The sequence below is a fragment of the Cyprinodon tularosa genome, unplaced genomic scaffold (assembly GCF_016077235.1).
Source record: "Cyprinodon tularosa strain WSP-4 unplaced genomic scaffold, ASM1607723v1 ctg18, whole genome shotgun sequence".
NCBI lineage: Eukaryota > Metazoa > Chordata > Actinopteri > Cyprinodontiformes > Cyprinodontidae > Cyprinodon > Cyprinodon tularosa.
In genome coordinates, this window is record NW_024038608.1 from 1,116,848 (window position 1) to 1,135,237 (window position 18,390).

Below are 18,390 nucleotides of genomic sequence, written 5' to 3' on the forward strand. Positions count from 1 at the left end.
TGAAAATCTAAATTTCAAGCCAATAGTGTTATTGGAATCCAGGACAAGACCTTATTACCTTTGTAACATTCAAAAAGTCTGGATATTTTAATGGCAAAAATGATCTAATAACAAGAAAGACCAACTTGCCCAAATTAAGAAAAATAACAAAGGGCTTCTAATGGGAAATTCTTGAAAGATTAGTATTTTTGGTCCAACATAACCTTAGAGGCATTAATGCTGATACTAAAAGTTACACACTGTAGCTTTAAATAAATGACTTTATTTAAAAAATGACTGATTATTTAATTTAAAATGTATATTTAGTATTTAATGGTGCATTTATTTCCTTTATTATTCCTTCTACATTTCATAATTCTATTATACATTTAATTGTTTGATTTTGTCCCTTTTAACCTTCCATACATTGAGTCGGCCTTGCATTTAAATATGATTTAATGGGACACACTTTTAACATTAATTGTTAAGAATAAAAACTCATCTCTCAAGAAGAGTTACAACTTAGTTATAGCGGGTTTTTGTTCTTGTGAGAAACAGTAATCTGTATCTGTAGCTGGTTTCACCGTGAAAAGTAACCGCGCGGATTATTGCTTGAAGATGACGTACCAGAGGCGCGTGCTCCATATCTCCTGGACTTTTGCCCTGTGATCTGACAGGAAAACAGAAGCAGAGCTCCATCGCAGCCCAGCTCTGCTCCGATCCCACTATGTTTTTACCCAATGGCTCCAGAAAGCAGCCCGGGGCCCCCGGAGAGCAGATCTGTATGGTTGAATGCGGCTGTAAGCCGGTGTGCACCTGCGGCTCCACCTGCGACCCGACCCGGTGTGCGGCAGAACTAAAGGTAGGCCCGCAGAACATTTGCACCAAACCAACCTGAGCTGTTGGATCGGACCAGGAGAGACAATTAGAACAGAAGAAGTTCTACTGGACTGAAAAATAATGTGGATTTAATCACATTAGTGTGGTTCTGATCTCTGAAGAGGGATTCATTTAATAAACAACCATTCATTTCCAGGATTTTTACTTTAAACATTACATTTTTACAATGACAGGGAAAAGTTGGGACACCTCCAACTTATCTATTTATTTTATTTATTTTGTAATATTTTCATTTCAATTGAAAGATTAAAGCGAATTTCATTCTATTATTGTTCCAATGAAAGAACACGCTTTGTGAAAGGAAGTTAGAAAAAATTCCTTTCCAGAAATTAAACCATTATTAAATAGAAAAAAATGAATAATAAAAAAAAATATTTTTTAAATATATACATTTGTATTTATTCATATTTTATTTTTCATATATACATATATATTTATTTATTTTTTTAAACAATAAATTAGGCTGCGCAGTGGGTAGAACTTCTGCCTTGCAGTAAGAAGGTTCTGGGTTCGATTCCTGGTCTTTCAGCATGGAGTTTGCATGTTCTCCCTGAGCATGCGTGGGTTCTCTCCGGGTACTCCGGCTTCCTCCCACAGTCCAAAAACACGACTGTTAGGCTTCTCTAGATTCTCCTTAGGTGTGAGTGTGTCTCGCCCATAGACAGCTGGAGATAGGCAGCCCTCGTGACCCCACTTGGGATTAAGCTTGTAAAGAAAATGGATGGATGGATGGACAATAAAATATGTCTTTGGTAATCAACCTAGAGCAGAGGTCTTTAACAGAGGATGTGCGACCCCTAGAGGGTCCACAGAGGTACAGCATTGGGGTTGCGAAAGTTTTGGTTGATTAGACTTTTTTATTTTTTGTATTCCCCCCTACAATTTAATCCACTAATTGAAATGTCTTAAAATCCACATTAACATGAATTCAACACACTGTAGTAAACAGATAAATGGAGGAAGAAGATGTCTTTCAGTCATCAATGCACACGTTCAGCGACACACAGGAGCTCTTTCACCCTGGGCACCGTTTCATTCCCAACACCTGTCCCATCAACCAGGAATCAGAAATACTTTAATAATCCCAGGGTGAAAGGCGAAATTACTTTCGTTACATGACCCCATCTGTAATAGAGAGACTATAGGACTAGTTTGATATAAAACAATTTCATACAATATATTTATAATTAGGGGGTCCCCGCTCCATCTCGCCATCAGTTTGGAGGTCCTTGGCCTGGAGGAAAGCCCACCCCTACAAATGAAGAGAGTGTGGTCTTATGAAAAAAAATATATGAAAAAAAGAAAATTTAAAATGGGGGGGGGGGGAGTAAAAATGAATCTTGATTAAAAAATATGTATTTTGAAAAAATTAAATCAAAGAAAACAGCAGAGTTTATTAAAATCTTTTTATTTTTATTTTTTTGCAACAATAAGGGAACAAATTCACTCCAAAGGAGATGTGTTCCCTGCTTTTACAGCTTGTTTCATCTCCATGTCGTCTAAATAAGGAGGAAATTCTGAGCTTTAACTTGACCCAGAAATGTTAATTTCTTCATTATCAGCCAAACCTTGGTGGACCTACTGCTGTGTTCTGTATTTGGTTAATACCTGTCCTAGTGTCCATGGTAGACTGAGGTAAATGTTTGAGGGTTAAACGGTGCAAATGCACTAAAAGAAGCTGAGTAATGATGTCCTCCTCATGTGCTCTTGATCTTCAATGCTATCAAGAGGAGCCAGTTTACAAGAAAAAATCCTCGAGAAGAGGAGCAGAATCTGAATTTTGCTATCTTAAACTGTCTAAAACAAAAAGTTTTTATAATTTAAAAGACTTTTAAATGCAGTTAGATGTTCTGTTAGCCACTGGTTGTTGATTTCAGTAAAATCCCAGATGTGGTAACAGAGGAAGAACTAGTTCAGCAGCCTGGAGGTTACTGATCCAGGACACGGATTCCCTCAAAGCTTCAACCTTATCTATGTGGTGCAATGGGTCAGTAGGGCAACACTCAGCATAAACAACATTAACCCACAAAAACCCACTTAGTTCTATTATATATATATATATATATATAAATATATATATATATATATATATATATATATATATATATATATATATATATAAATATATATATATATATATATATATATATATATATATATATATATATATATATATATATATATATATATATATATATATATATATATATATATATATTCCTTCCTTCCTTCCTTCCTTCCTTCCTTCCTTCCTTCCTTCCTTCCTTCCTTCCTTCCTTCCTTCCTTCCTTCCTTCCTTCCTTCCTTCCTATGTTAAAAGCATCACATCAGAGAAAGATCCATCAGACCGATAGTTTTTTTTCCCTTTCTGTCTAATAAATGTGTGTTTATTCATTTGTTAGCGTATAGTGCAGCTATGCATTTAGATGAGGTGAAATTCATGCATTGTTGCTCTCTACATTTGCTGATTGTTTGATAATTTTTATTAATAAATATTATTTTTTTGTTTGAATTTAGACTTGTGTGACATTTGTTGTTACTGTATTTTATTTATCATGAAAATGGACGAAGAAAAGAAGAATCGGCCCAAAAATATCAGGACTTACTTAGAGTAATGTCAAAATAATCAGTAGCTGCATTGGCCTAAAAAATTAAAAAATCTGTATCAGTCGATCTCTTCTTCATATTAAATGAGAAATCTGTTGCAGGAAAACAAGAGTCTTCTTTTCTAATGCTGTTTTGTAGCAGAACTTATCAAGTCAGTTCACTGCCTTACAATACTTTTATTTGATGCATTTTATCTTTTTTTCCCTTTGGACTCAGAAATTCTAACTTAGGTCTGCAGCACATTAGAGACCTTTTAACAGACGGCTATGGAAACCCTGGAAATGTTAGAGATTCTGTAAACACGTTATTTTCCTAGAACAATTTTCTCCTCTGATTTATTGGCGTACTTTGAACAGCAACAGCACCATGTTTGCTTTACTCCAAGTTTGCAGAATCACATAACTGCTTCCTGACTCAATGGGATTTCTCCTTTTTGAAAATGCATTGTAAATATAAAACACATCTTATTAAATCCCCTACTGAAAATAACAGTCATGCAAAAGAGGTGACTTTGGAAACTTCTAACATTGTTAGAGAAGACCTGGGTGGGTGTCAAGCATCTTATGCGCTAAATACATATTCTTCAGGCATTGGACCCCCAAAGGAATTATTCTACTCAAGGAATAAGACTGTCAGCAATAACTATGACAATGTACACTCACCGGCCACTTTATTAGGTTCACCTGTCCAACTGCTCGTTAACACTTAATTTCTAAGCAGCCAATCACATGGCGGCAACTCAGTGCATTTAGGCATGTAGACATGGTCAAGACAATCTCCTGCAGTTCAAACCGAGCATCATTATGGGGAAGAAAGGTGATTTGAGTGACTTTGAACGTGGCATGATTGTTGGTGCCAGAAGGGCTGGTCTGAGTATTTCAGAAACTGCTGATCTACTGGGATTTTCACGCACAACCATCTCTAGGGTTTACAGAGAATGGTCCGAAAAAGAAAAAACATCCAGTGAGCGGCAGTTCTGTGGGCGGAAATGCCTTGTTGATGCCAGAGGTCAGAGGAGAATGGCCAGACTGGTTCGAGCTGATAGAAGGGCAACAGTGACTCAAATAACCACCCGTTACAACCAAGGTGGGCAGAAGAGCATCTCTGAACGCACAGTACGTCCAACTTTGAGGCAGATGGGCTACAGCAGCAGAAGACCACACCGGGTGCCACTCCTTTTAGGTAAGAACAGGAAACTGAGGCTACAATTTGCACAAGCTCATCGAAATTGGACAATAGAAGATTGGAAAAACGTTGCCTGGTCTGATGAGTCTCGATTTCTGCTGCGACATTCGGATGGTAGGGTCAGAATTTGTCGTCTACAACATGAAAGCATGGATCCATCCTGCCTTGTATCAACGGTTCAGGCTGGTGGTGGTGTCATGGTGTGGGGAATATTTTCTTGGCATTCTTTGGGCCCCTTGGTACCAATTGAGCATCGTTGCAACGCCACAGCCTACCTGAGTATTGTTGCTGACCATGTCCATCCCTTTATGACCACAATGTACCCAACTTCTGATGGCTACTTTCAGCAGGATAATGCGCCATGTCATAAAGCTGGAATCATCTCAGACTGGTTTCTTGAACATGACAATGAGTTCACTGTACTCAAATGGCCTCCACAGTCACCAGATCTCAATCCAATAGAGCATCTTTAGGATGTGGTGGAACGGGAGATTCGCATCATGGATGTGCAGCCGACAAATCTGCGGCAACTGTGTGATGCCATCATGTCAATATGGACCAAACTCCCTGAGGAACGCTTCCAGCACCTTGTTGAATCTATGCCACGAAGAATTGAGGCAGTTCTGAAGGCAAAAGGGGGTCCAACCCGTTACTAGCATGGGGTACCTAATAAAGTGGCCAGTGAGTGTATATCACAACAATGACTGTATATATCACAATTATGACCTTTAATCTCATAATCAATACTTAAAAATTCCCTAATCATGACTTTATATCTCAGAATTATATCTGTACTGTTTGTCATGATTGACTTTGGTTTAGAAATTATGACTTTTAATCATAATTATACCCTTATATGGCTTCCTAAAGGCTGCCCGGTGGTGCAGGAAAGTTTCAGGTTTGATTCCCGGCCCGAGGTCCTTCTACATTGAGTTTGCACGTTCTCCCCGTGCATGGGTGGCTTCTCTCCGGGTACTCCGGCTTCCTCCCACAGTCCAAAAACATGACTGCAAGGTTCATTGGCTTCTCTAATTTGTCCCTAGGTGTGAGTGCGCATGGGTGTGTGACTCTGTGTTACCATGTAACACCCTGGCGACCTGTCTAGGCTGTACCCCGCCTCTCAACCATAGACTTCTGGAGATAGGCACCGGCCCCACCCCAACCCTGACATGAAATAGAGGGAGAAAATAGATGGATGGATGAAGGACTTCCTAATCAAAACCAGGAGTTTTTATCTAAAAATTGACCTTAAAAGTATGAAATTCTATATTTTTTATCTTATCAATATGTTTAGTCTCCGATATCTTATAATTATGATTTTATAAATTATAATTGACTTTGAAATGGAAAAATTATGACTTTTAATTTCATAATTGCGACCATATAGCTACCTCATGATTATGACTGAAAGTCAAAATTATGACTTTAAATCTCATAACTATGACTGACCATATGCCATTGTTTAATTTCCAAGTGTTTACCTTCACAATGTAGCTGACCAAGATGAAATGCATATTTAAAATGCAATGAACATAGATTTTAAAGATTAGAAGGTGGCTTATATTTATAGTGCTAAATATGTTTTAGTTAGTTCAATATCACAGTTAACTATTGCATTCAATTGAAAACATTTTTATTTTAGTTTTGCTACAAGAACAATGTTAAATCTCCCAAAAGAAATTTGATAATAATACGCAAATAATAAAAAAAAATCAACAAAAAGTTTACTTATAGCTAACAATTATCGTACCTGTTCAAAAGAAAACCGGCAACCACCAATGAAGTCAGCACCAGGCTCAAACATCGGACTGACCCATTTTTTTGGGCTTGAATCTGTGAAATGTAACATAGAGAAGAAGCCATTTCTCAGCTCTATGACGTAGCTCAGGAAATGCCTGAGCTCCATCTTATATGACTTCAACCTACTATTATCACTTATATGAAAACTTTATACCAGGTTATCTCTGAGATCCAATCTGCGCACACAGAGGGTGTTTTCATCATTGCTTGGGATTTTAACCAGGCTAACTTGAAGACTGTTCTCCCTCATTTTTACCAACATGTGGACTTTGCAACTCAGGCTGAAAACATTTTAGACCTGGTTTACTCTAATATCAACAAATGCATTCAGAGCAGCCCCCCCACCCCCACGTTGGGTAATCAGATCACCTGTCTATCATGTTAATTCCTGCATATAAGCCACAGCTGATCAGGGCTTAACCAACAGTTAAAGAGGTCAGAGTGTGGTCTGAGGGTGCCATGGAGAAACTCCAAGACTGTTTCTGAATGCTCTGACTGGAACATCTTCAAGGCTGCAGCAACCTATGACAACTTATTAAATATTGATGAGCATGCCATGACTGTGTCAGCCTACATAAAAGAATGCGTTGAGGACGTCAGCATCAAAAAGAACATCACCACCCGGGCCAACCAATGACCCTGGATAAATGGAGGTTTGGAAATTTCTAAAACCACAGAACTCAGCTTTCAAGTCTGGTGATAAGGAGGCACTAAGAACAGCGCATGCCAACTTAAACCATGCCATCAGATCAGTGAAGCACAACAACAACAGCCAGAAGATCCAGCATCTTTTCCACGATGACAGCAACACCAGGAGGATGTGGAAAGGCATTTGGGTGATCACAGACTACAACACACCCTCCCCACCGGGAGATGCAGCAAACACTGACTTCCTAAATGAACTGAACAACTTTTTTGGAAGGTTTGAGGCTCTAAACAACCTCCAGCAGTGAAAGCTGTTCCACACCAGGGGAAGGAGGCACTAAACCTGGATGTAACTGAAGTGAGAAAAACTCTGAGGAGAGTCAACCCAAGGAAGGCCCCAGGGCCTGATAACATACCTGGGCGGGTGTATAAGGAGTGTGCAGATCAGCTGGCTGGTGTCCAATCCATAGTGCCAGCATGCTTCAAGTCTGCCACCATCATTCCCGTCCCAAAGAAGCCTCAGGTCAACTCACTCAATGATTACCGGCCTGTCGCATTGACTCCAATCCCGATGAAGTGCTTCCAAAGGCTGGTTAAAGAACACATCATCTCCAGTCTGCCACCAACATTCGACCAGTTCCAGTTTGCCTACCAATGGAACCGCTCCACTGAAGACGCCGTCTCTGCTGCTCTTCACCTGAGCCTGGCACAACCTGGAGGAGAAGAACACTCAATGCAGATGCTGTTCCTGGACTTTAGTTCAGCTTTCAACACCATCATCCCACAGCATCTGCTGGGAAAACTGGAACAGCTGGGATTCAATACACCCCTCCACAATTGGCTGCTAGACTTCCTCACAGACAGACCTCAATCAGTTCAGGTTGGACAGAACACCTCTGATTTCATCACCCAAAGCACAGGCTCCCCTCAGGGGTGCGTCCTGAGCCCCCTGCTGTTCACTTTGATGACACATGACTACGTCCCCAGGTTCACCACCAATCACATCGTGAAGTTTGCAGACAACACCATGGTGGTGGGCCACATCAGAGACGACAACGACCAGCACTACAGAGAGGAGGTGGAGCAGCTGGTGGACTGGTGCAGAGATAACAGCCTGATCCTGAATGTGGAGAAGATGAAGGAGATTATCGTTGACTTCAGAAAGTTCCAGCCTAACCACGCACCATTGCTCATCAGGAGAGCCCACCTGCCCCCACCCATCCTCACCACCTTCTACAGAAGCACCATAGAGAGCGTTCTGACCAGCTGTCTCACTGTGTGGTGTGGAGGCTGCAGCGCCTCAGACTGGAAAGATATATATATATATAATTAATTTCTCCAAAAGGACAAAGAGGAGAGCCCACCTGCCCCCACCCATCCTCACCACCTTCTACAGAAGCACCATAGAGAGCGTTCTGACCAGCTGTCTCACTGTGTGGTGTGGAGGCTGCAGCGCCTCAGACTGGAAAGAACATTAGAGTGGTGAGAACTTTAGAGAAGATCATCGGGGCTCCTCTTTCCTACTTAAAAAAAAATTTCATCCCAGTATGTATGTTTGTATGATTTGGTTGAATTGTCTCTGAAAAGTGCCTTGAGATGACGTGTTGTCGATTGACGCTATATAAATAAACTGAATTGAATGATTATTGTTGTGTTTGTAGTACACTGATTATCCATTAGTGATGTTTTCCTGGGACTAAGGATACAACTTTTCCCACTTCTGCCTAAATGGCAGACATTCTATATCTGCTTCCATATTAAAAGAGGGAATTTGTTTAAGTTTTTTTCTTTTCTTTGGCAAATCATACACACACATTCACACTTACAAAGAATGTTAATAGACTGTTGGAGGAAGGCAGAGTACCCAGCAAGAGACACCCAAAGAGAAGATTCATACTTTGTGAAGAACAAAAGAAAAAAAAAAGAAAAAAAAAACATGGCTTCAATTAAAACCCAGGAGCTTCTTTGTACAATGCAGAATAGAATTGAACCATTGTAACCTGAATCAACAGACATAAAAAAGAGAGACATGTAAAAAAAAAATCTCTTTGTCCTTTTGGAGAAATTAATTATATATATATATATATTTTTGAATCCTCAACTTGAATTCTGATTGAATTAGAGTATGAATTATACTAAAACTGCCATTAATTGGACCATAGTTCATTATTTAGGTAATTAAGTTGGATTAAAAATTCCCATAAAACATATATTCTTCAAATAAAAAACAAACCTTATCATGGTGAAAGTGTTGCTCAGGAAAAAAATAAAATAAAAAAAGTTAATCCAAACCACAGCTACATGAGGCCATCCTGGAACTCCATACCTGGGACTCATAATAGGGGTTGACTTTTCCTTTCAGTCTAAGCAGAGTCACGCCATCAAGCTTATGGGTCGGGCTGATCACGAGGCTATTATCCCCCAAACTACCACTGCTGTACTAGAAAAGACAATTTTACATTGTGCTGATGGCTGCATTTCACCAGACCTGTTCTATTTCTGGTCCATTATACTTGAAACTATTTTTTTTTATAATAATTAAAAAATACACTCAATTGATAGTAAGTGAAGGGAAAAAAACTGTAACAACATGTTCTTCATGTTTATACGGCAGTAAATAATACATAATATTTTTTTTCTTCTAAGATATTTTTTGCACTGGATTCTTTTTTCAGGAAATAAAAGTAAATCTGGCACTTTTCTCAGATTTTACTTTGTCAGATATTTCTCCCAGTTCCAAAATATCAACATAGTTTATGTTGTTCCATCACATAAGAACCCAAGTCATAAGAAATATTAATTGTGCTTCATATTCTGCTTTGTTTTCGTAAAATTATTGTATATTACTTACAGACAGATATAATACTCTCATCAAACACAGGGAGGGTGTCGCACAGGTTTTAGACATAAAAGCGGGACTGAGACAAATATGCAGGAAATTCTTAAAATAATATCCAGGATTACATACAAACATAAATTACATCCATGTATACTATGTATTAGCAAAAAAATCACAGAAAAAAATGAGTTGTTTAAATGTTTAAGTAGGCTAAACTAAGATAAACTAGAAAAAGTTGCATTTCCTGCGAAAATGCAGTGTGAACGCTGTATGCTAAACTGTAAGCTGTATAGTTAAAATAGCAGAAACAAGCTGAAATTTAAAGCAAAAACTGTTTGAATGGTATGAAATGGCAGAAAACAAAAACTCTTAATTACTTTGCTAAAAATAATGGAAGCCAACAGCAGAAACATGACATAACGGCAAATAAAAAAGCGTAATGCCTGTCCAGAAAGAGAGCAGAATCAAACATAAGATCAAAACATAGGCTGAAATCTAATAAATTTGCAGAAATGGCAAAACAATGGCAAGAAAAACCTGAATTTTATTTTGTGTCAGAAAAAAAGGAGTCATTTAAGGATAAGGACTAAAGTGTTGAAGAATGTTATATTGAATGATCAGATTAGTGCTACATAAGAAGCTTGATTAAAGTGTTTCAAAGCTGAAGTCATGTAATATATGGTAATAAAATTCATCCAGAAATAAGCTGAAGTTGGAAGTAAAAACTTTGTTAAAGTATTGGGAATGAGCAGAAAGAAAAGCTTAATGGCCTTCTTCAAAACAGAGGAAACGGGGTGAAACAAATGGCAGAATCATGGCTGATTATTAATTAGGAAATAAAAACCTGTTAAGAACTGTTTAGAAATGCAGCACATACATAAACACTCTAATGCTTACAGCATTCACACAACTATTATAATCTACACAACTGAAACAAAACTAAGGTTAGAGAAATTGGCTAACTTAAGTTTCGGGAAACTACAATAGATTAAAATAACTATGATGGGTACAGTTTGATAAGAAAAAATCTCCTGAAAGCTAGTTTAAATTAAAGTAAACTAAATTAAGCTAAATCAAACTAAAAGCTTAAGCAGCCCTGTCAAAAGAAGATATTTAAATGTATTGTTCATTGTTCATAAAATGTAAATTTGAGGTTTGATAGTGTTTAATCAAAACAAAAGGATTTCTCTGGTTAAATTATTGCGATGGATGTTGTAATTAACCTTAACATATGCAAGCTTAGCATCTATGTCCTCATTAATGAATTTCAATTAGTTTTCAGAAATAAATAAGTAGGAACTAATGCACCTTGCTCTCTCCTTTTCAGAGAAATGGCCCTGCCGTCGACCAAACAGGCTTTGATAACCTGGCATATGAATATGGCAGCCAGAGTGAACTCCTATCAACCAAACCTATCTCCAGAGCAAGTTTCAAACTTTTGGGACTCGCCTGTGGACCACAAGATGTGGAATCCACACTCAGCCACCTTAAGGGAGTCTCTGCCATCATCTGGACTGTGGCGGATAGTTTACTCCAGGTGGAGTACGATGCCTCATTTACCACTACCAAAGAGATAGCTCTACAGCTACAGACTCTGGGATGCAGAGTTGAAGCAGCTATACGGATCAAAGTGGACGGGATGCGCTGCCAGTCCTGCGTCCAGGCCATTGAGGGACAAGTTGGAGAGATGCAAGGGGTCTCCTACATCCAGGTGTCTCTTCAGGATGGTGTTGCCCTGATTGTATATCAGCCTCTCCTGGTTACGCAACATGATCTAAGAGATAAGATAGAAGATATGGGGTTTGATGCTACTCTTTTCCCTGAGGAGTCATTTGATGGAGACCTAAGCTGCTGGCAGAGTGACTTGAATGGACCCATTCATATCGTAAATGTCTGGATTGGAGGGATGACTTGTAGGTCCTGTGTGCAGTCCATAGAGGGCAGGATCTGTCAAATGGTCGGAGTCAAGTCTGTAATAGTGTCTTTGAAGGAAGAAAAGGGAACAATAAGCTTTGACCCCAGTCTGACCGATGCAGAGCATGTTAGGGCAGCTATAGAGGAGATGGGCTTTGACGCTTCACTAAAAGGTAAGATATGTTATCTACCATGGAGGGAGGTTCTCCTCAAGACAAAATGAGTTCCCAGGCAAAACAGGAACAATTAATAAAAGGAAGTACGATAAGGTTAAATAGAAGGACAGAGGTCATTATTAACACTTTTATTGATAACTAAATAAATTATTTACTCATTTGGTAGTTAATATTGTTTTATGCATCAAAATCCTATATCTGTTTCTATATCAGAGCCTCCTCATATTCAAGAAAAACAAGACTTTGGAAGCCTATGCTCATCCAGCAAGATGGAAATAAGCAAAGGTGCTGAATCTCAGGTAACCAGTACAAGCTGCTGCCCTTACTCCCCTGAAATCAAAGCACAGAAATGCTTCATCCGTGTGGCGGGAATGACCTGTGCCTCCTGCGTGGCTAATATTGAGAAAAACATGATCAAACACAAGGGTGAGTTTGAGCATTCCCTCTTCTTAAATTGCCTTTCTGACACCAGCATGATTGTACTTCACGTTTTTGTTTTTCTTGCAGGAATCATCTCTGTCCTCGTGTCTCTAATGGCTGGGAAAGCGGAGGTGAATTACGACCCAAACCTCCTTGATCCAGCTGGGGTGTCTCAGTTAATAGAGGATTTAGGCTTTGGTGCTGAATTGTTGGAAGACAACACAGTGACACAAGGGAAACTTGATCTGCAGATTACGGGAATGACTTGTGCGTCATGCGTGCACAAAATCGAATCCAAGCTCATCTCGACCAAAGGCATCCACTCAGCTTCAGTGGCCCTGGCCACCAAAAAAGCTCACATACAGTTTGACCCAGAGGTCCTTGGAGCTCGTGATATTGTCAGGATAATTCAGGTACTTCCTTTTTAAGGTGTTGGTTTAGTGCTCACCATTGCTTTCAAAAGTAACCCCATCTTGTGTTTGGGATTGCAGAGCCTTGGATTCGAGACAAGCCTGGAGAAAACTGGTTTCAAAAACAACCTGGATCACTCAGAGGAAATCCGTCAGTGGGTATCTATTGCAGACCTTGGGTTCAATTCTTGTCTTGGGTGTTTCTCATCTTCCGATTTTAAAAAAATGCGCACTAGTGGCATTTATTTAAAAGTTAGCTGACAGGAAATGGGTCTGAGAGACAGTGGGACGGGACACAATCTTTTGATGGTGGCAGACAGGACATAAATTGAATGTGGACTTTGCCCTTGCTACACCTCTGTGCCCAGTGACATTTACTTGACCTATAATTAGGACGTTGAAATCTGTCATATGAAGTAAAGGAATAGCACCCCATTTGTGCCTTTTTTTTCTCTCTAGGTGGAAAAACTCCTTTCTTCTCAGCCTGGTCTTTGGCCTACCTGTCATGGGCCTTATGATCTACATGATGATCATGGACATCCAGCACAAAGACCATGGTGGCGCCATGCCAGAGGAGCAGAACATTCTGCCAGGTCTTTCTCTCCTCAATCTGGCATTTTTCCTACTATGTACACCTGTGCAGGTACAAGGAAAAAAACATTTCTGGATTTAAGGTTATCTCTATAACTTCGGCTGTTGCTCTACCGCTGTAATCAACTGCAAAACTTTGGGGTTTCTTTGCTTAGATATTCGGAGGTCGATACTTCTACATCCAGGCATATCGTTCTTTGAAACACCGCACAGCAAATATGGACGTGCTGATTGTTTTGGCCACCTCCATCGCCTACATCTATTCCTGTGTGGTCCTTGCCGTGGCCATGGCAGAACGAGCCGCCAAGAGTCCCATGACTTTCTTCGACACTCCACCTATGCTCTTTGTGTTCATCGCTCTCGGACGATGGCTGGAGCACATTGCTAAGGTAGAAGAAAAGTATATTCTTGTTTTTTGTGCAATTTGATCAGTTTTGCATCACAGGAACATCTTCTGCATTGAGTCAACTTTAATATAACATTTTCAGAGTAAAACCTCTGAAGCTTTGGTCAAATTAATGTCACTACAAGCCACTGATGCCACTGTGGTCACTTTAGGACCCGATCACTCCATTGTCAGGTAAAGCCCTAAAGAATTAAACAGAGCAGGGTGATAACTGAGCTGGATAACTTTCAATTATGCATTTATTTAGCGAGGATCAGATAGAGGTGGAGCTGGTCCAGCGAGGCGACGTTGTGAAAGTCGTCCCTGGAGGAAAGTTTCCTATTGACGGAAAAGTGATTGAGGGGAGCTCTATGGCGGATGAGTCCTTAATTACAGGTAAAAAGAAAACAGCTGTAGATGCCAGTTAGAGTTTTTACCACATTATTACATCTTTTTTTTTTGTCAGGTGAGCCCATGCCTGTCACTAAGAGGCCAGGCAGCTTGGTGATGGCAGGCTCCATCAATGGTCACGGCGCCCTTCTGGTGGAGGCCACTCACGTCGGTGCTGAAACTACACTCTCCCAGATAGTAAAACTAGTGGAAGAGGCCCAGACATCGAAGGTACATTTGATTGTACAGTCAAGCGATTAATAAATCCTAAAGCCCTGTTTTGAGTGTTTCCACTTATTTTCCTGCAGGCACCAATCCAACAATTTGCTGACAAAATGAGCGGCTACTTCGTGCCTTTCATTATTATTGCATCCCTTATAACACTGGTGGCCTGGATGGCCATAGGGTTTGTCAATTTTGACATTGTGAAGGAGCACTTTCCAGTACGTTTGTTTATGATCACTTTCCTTGCCTATAGACAAGCAAATCTTGCAGAGCTCTTACTCTCAGCCTCCACACAGGGTTACAACCAGAACATCTCCAAGGCGGAAGTCATTGTCCGCTTCGCCTTCCAGGCATCCATCACCGTTCTATCCATTGCTTGTCCCTGCTCCCTTGGGTTGGCCACGCCAACAGCCGTTATGGTTGGAACAGGAGTTGGGGCGCAGAATGGGATCCTCATCAAAGGAGGGGAGCCACTGGAGATGGCACACAAGGTAATAAATTAAGATTTTGGGAACAAGCTTTCTCTGCCTAGAAAACCGTCCTTCTGAGTTTCCTCTTTTCTTTAGATCAATGTAGTGATGTTTGATAAGACGGGTACGATAACAAACGGGATTCCGAAGGTCACTCGCGTGCTGGTGCTTTGGGAAATGGCCCGGATGCCCCTGAGAAAGATCCTGGCGCTGGTCGGCACAGCAGAAGCAAGCAGTGAGCATCCACTCGGCATGGCAGTTGCTAAATACTGCAAAGATGTAAGAGGCCTGCAAATTAATGACCACTCACAAGACTGACTTAATTGAAATAAAACAAGCGTGTCTTCAACAGGAACTGGGCTCGGATGTTCTGGGATACTGTCAGGATTTCCAGGCAGTTCCCGGATGCGGGATCAGCTGCCGGGTGTCCAATGTGGAACATCTGCTACAGCAGAGCAATGAACTTTTCCTTCTACCAGGGGTAACGAAAGAGGAGAGCAACCTTTTATCAAACGAGGAGCCCTCTTGTTTAGGCAAGTCTGTGTGATTCTGAAAGACAACTACCTTTTTTCATTATGTTGGCTATCACTGAAACCTTTACACAATATTTTTAATTACCCAAGTTTTAAAAAATCAAACCACATCTTCAGTCAGTATCATACAAGCAAAAGAAAACCTTCTGAACTCTTATTTTTTTCAAACAAACTGGAATGCTCAAAAAGACTTGCCTGTTTTTCTCCATTAATGAGCCTATAAAATTTGCACCATGCTTTGTATGTTTTGTAGTCATTTTCGGGTCATCAGGATAACTTGTTTAGGATGGGGACCATTAGACCATTAGTTGCTTGAAAATGGTCTTACAACCACTTTCCAGATTGATAAGCCACAGAAATAGCTTCTCTAAGGCCATTGCTGGTGTTTTATTTAGCAGACTTGGCATTTTTCCACACCCCTGTTTCCTTTCATCTTATTTTTGTTTAAATTTCCTATTGCTGTCCCTTTTTTTCTAGCTGAGGAAGCATCTTACTCCGTCCTGATTGGAAACAGGGAATGGATGAGGAGGAATGGCCACCACATCAAAGCAGATGTTGATGCCGCCATGTCGAGCCATGAAACCAAAGGGCAGTCTGCCATACTGGTGGCCATAGATGGTACGGACCATACCAACAAGCTATTTTGTTTCTTTTTTGGCATCAAATGGATAATATTGGCGCTTTTTCCAGGTGTTTTATGTGCCATGCTAGCAATTGCAGACACTGTGAAAGCTGAATCTGCATTAGCGGTGCACACCTTGAACAGTATTGGCATTGAGGTGGCCATGATAACTGGAGATAATAGGCGAACAGCCAAAGCCATAGCAGCACAGGTAAAACTTTGATAAAGAGATAGCAGCAGGCCATGGGTTTGGAAATTGAAGCTTGTTGTGGCTGCAGGTGGGGATCAGGAAGGTGTTTGCCGAGGTTTTGCCATCGCATAAGGTGGCCAAGGTTCAGGAGCTGCAGGATCGAGGCCTTCGAGTGGCCATGGTTGGCGACGGTGTCAATGACTCGCCTGCCTTGGCCTGCGCTGATGTCGGCATTGCCATTGGTACTGGGACAGACGTGGCCATCGAAGCGGCAGACATCGTCCTGATCCGGGTAGGTGGCTGTTGTCATTGTAGAAACATTTTATTTGGTTTTAAAAAGTCTCAACTGGATGTTTCTCACACTGCAGAATGACCTTCTGGACGTGGTGGCCAGCATCGAGCTCTCCAAGAAGACAGTGCGCAGGATCAGGATTAACTTTGTCTTTGCGCTCATCTATAACCTTCTAGGTATTCCAGTCGCTGCAGGTGAGAACTGAGGCTGTTAGAGTTTGTGTCGTGGAGCGAAATGAGTAGAACTGCAATAAACATGTCCAACTGCCTCCTCTGGTGTTCAGGTGTGTTCATGCCGGCTGGTCTCATCCTGCAGCCTTGGATGGGCTCAGCTGCCATGGCTGCCTCATCCCTTTCGGTGGTTCTGTCTTCTTTGCTACTAAGGATGTGAGTCACAGCTCTATTCTTTTATGTTTTATAGCAATTCATTTCAGTTCGTTTATATTGTGCCATTTCACAAACACATCATCTCAAGGCACTTTACAGAGATAATACAGTCAGATTGGTTACATTTTTTTATGATGCAAAACCAGCTGATTGCAACATGTCACTGATTTGCACAAGATGCTCCTCCAAGAGACAATTTTCGCATACTTTTTGTCATCGACTCTTCAGAAATCCCTCACACCAAGCATGCATGCAGCAACAGTGGAGAGGAAAAACTCCTTTTTTACAGAAAGAAATCTCCAGCAAAACCAGGCTCAGTGTGAGAGGCCTTCCGCCAAGCCTGTCTGGGGTTCAAGGACATAGAAGTAGATATACAAGAGGTAACTGTTAATGAGCTCCACGGTTGGCCCTGTCCAGGAAAGACAGTCAGGCAGACGAGCTCTGAGCCAGATCTCATGCCAAATGAACAATTATAGTTAGTCACAGTAAAAGAAACATGACTACACTGCCAAACAGGAGCAGACCAGATGGCATTAGTAAGACAAGAAAAAGCAGAGAGAACATTAAATTATGGGTGGAGCTAACAGTTACTGCAGAATGGGAGAACAGAGGTGGAATGAAGCAGAATGGTAAAAAGTGGTCCCTATGTACTCCAGCGAACTAAACCTACAGCAGCATAAACATAAAAAAAATAGCTAAACTGACTATTTTCAATCAGGTATGAGGAAGGTGAAGCCAAGGAGAGCAATTGTAAGCCCTTTAATACATTCACAATTTATTCAGGTATTACAAATCTTTCTGTATTTATTTTTGCATGTATGGTAGAGGCGGAATTATGCTGTGGGGATGTGTATAAAATATTGATTAGGAACATAAGGGTTTTACTCATCATCCTGCAGGAAGGTGAATATCCCCCACTGTGTCATATCCATCATCTTCTTTCAAGTTAAATGTTTCACAGGTTTTTGTTGTTCTTTTCCATCAAGTCCAGATAAAACACATTTGTTGGTGACAAAATGTGAAAAGAATCAGTAAATGGTATCATAAAACCCTGTCTTTTTTTACAGGTATAAAAAGAAATCTTTTGAGTTCTATGAATCTCGCGCAAGAGGCCACATGAGGAGCCTTCGATCATCTCAGATAAGCACGCATCTGGGTCTGGTTGGGCAGTGGCGCAGCCCTTCGCTCCCCAACACTCCTCGAGCGCAGATGGGCCAGAGACTGTCCGGTAATGTTGCCCAGGAGCATCGTGGCTACTCGCGACTGGATCCCCCGACAGCAGATGTTATTTAACATGTAAAGAAGAAAGAAAAAGGGAAATAAGTTCTTATGTTTACAAATTCAGTAATGTTCCCTTTGTAAATGTTTGACTGTACTTGTGTAAATACGTTTTTTTTTGGTTGTAAACTCAAAATTATATTTTATCGCAAA

The 18,390-nt window shown here is 40.6% G+C and overlaps 1 protein-coding gene across 1 annotated transcript; it reads left to right on the forward strand.

Annotated features, from left to right (window-relative positions):
* Nucleotides 1–691: 691 nt before the first annotated feature.
* atp7b (ATPase copper transporting beta) lies at nt 692–18,390 on the forward strand. Its single transcript, XM_038282159.1, has 20 exons — nt 692–841; nt 11,283–12,042; nt 12,259–12,471; nt 12,553–12,878; nt 12,957–13,030; nt 13,335–13,518; nt 13,622–13,855; nt 13,955–14,046; nt 14,120–14,247; nt 14,318–14,472; nt 14,550–14,684; nt 14,763–14,957; nt 15,033–15,215; nt 15,289–15,469; nt 15,947–16,087; nt 16,160–16,302; nt 16,370–16,573; nt 16,650–16,767; nt 16,857–16,959; nt 18,027–18,390. The coding sequence occupies exons 1-20, from the start codon at nt 707–709 to the stop codon at nt 18,250–18,252; spliced, it is 3,930 nt and encodes a 1,309-aa protein (XP_038138087.1). The 5' UTR covers nt 692–706; the 3' UTR covers nt 18,253–18,390.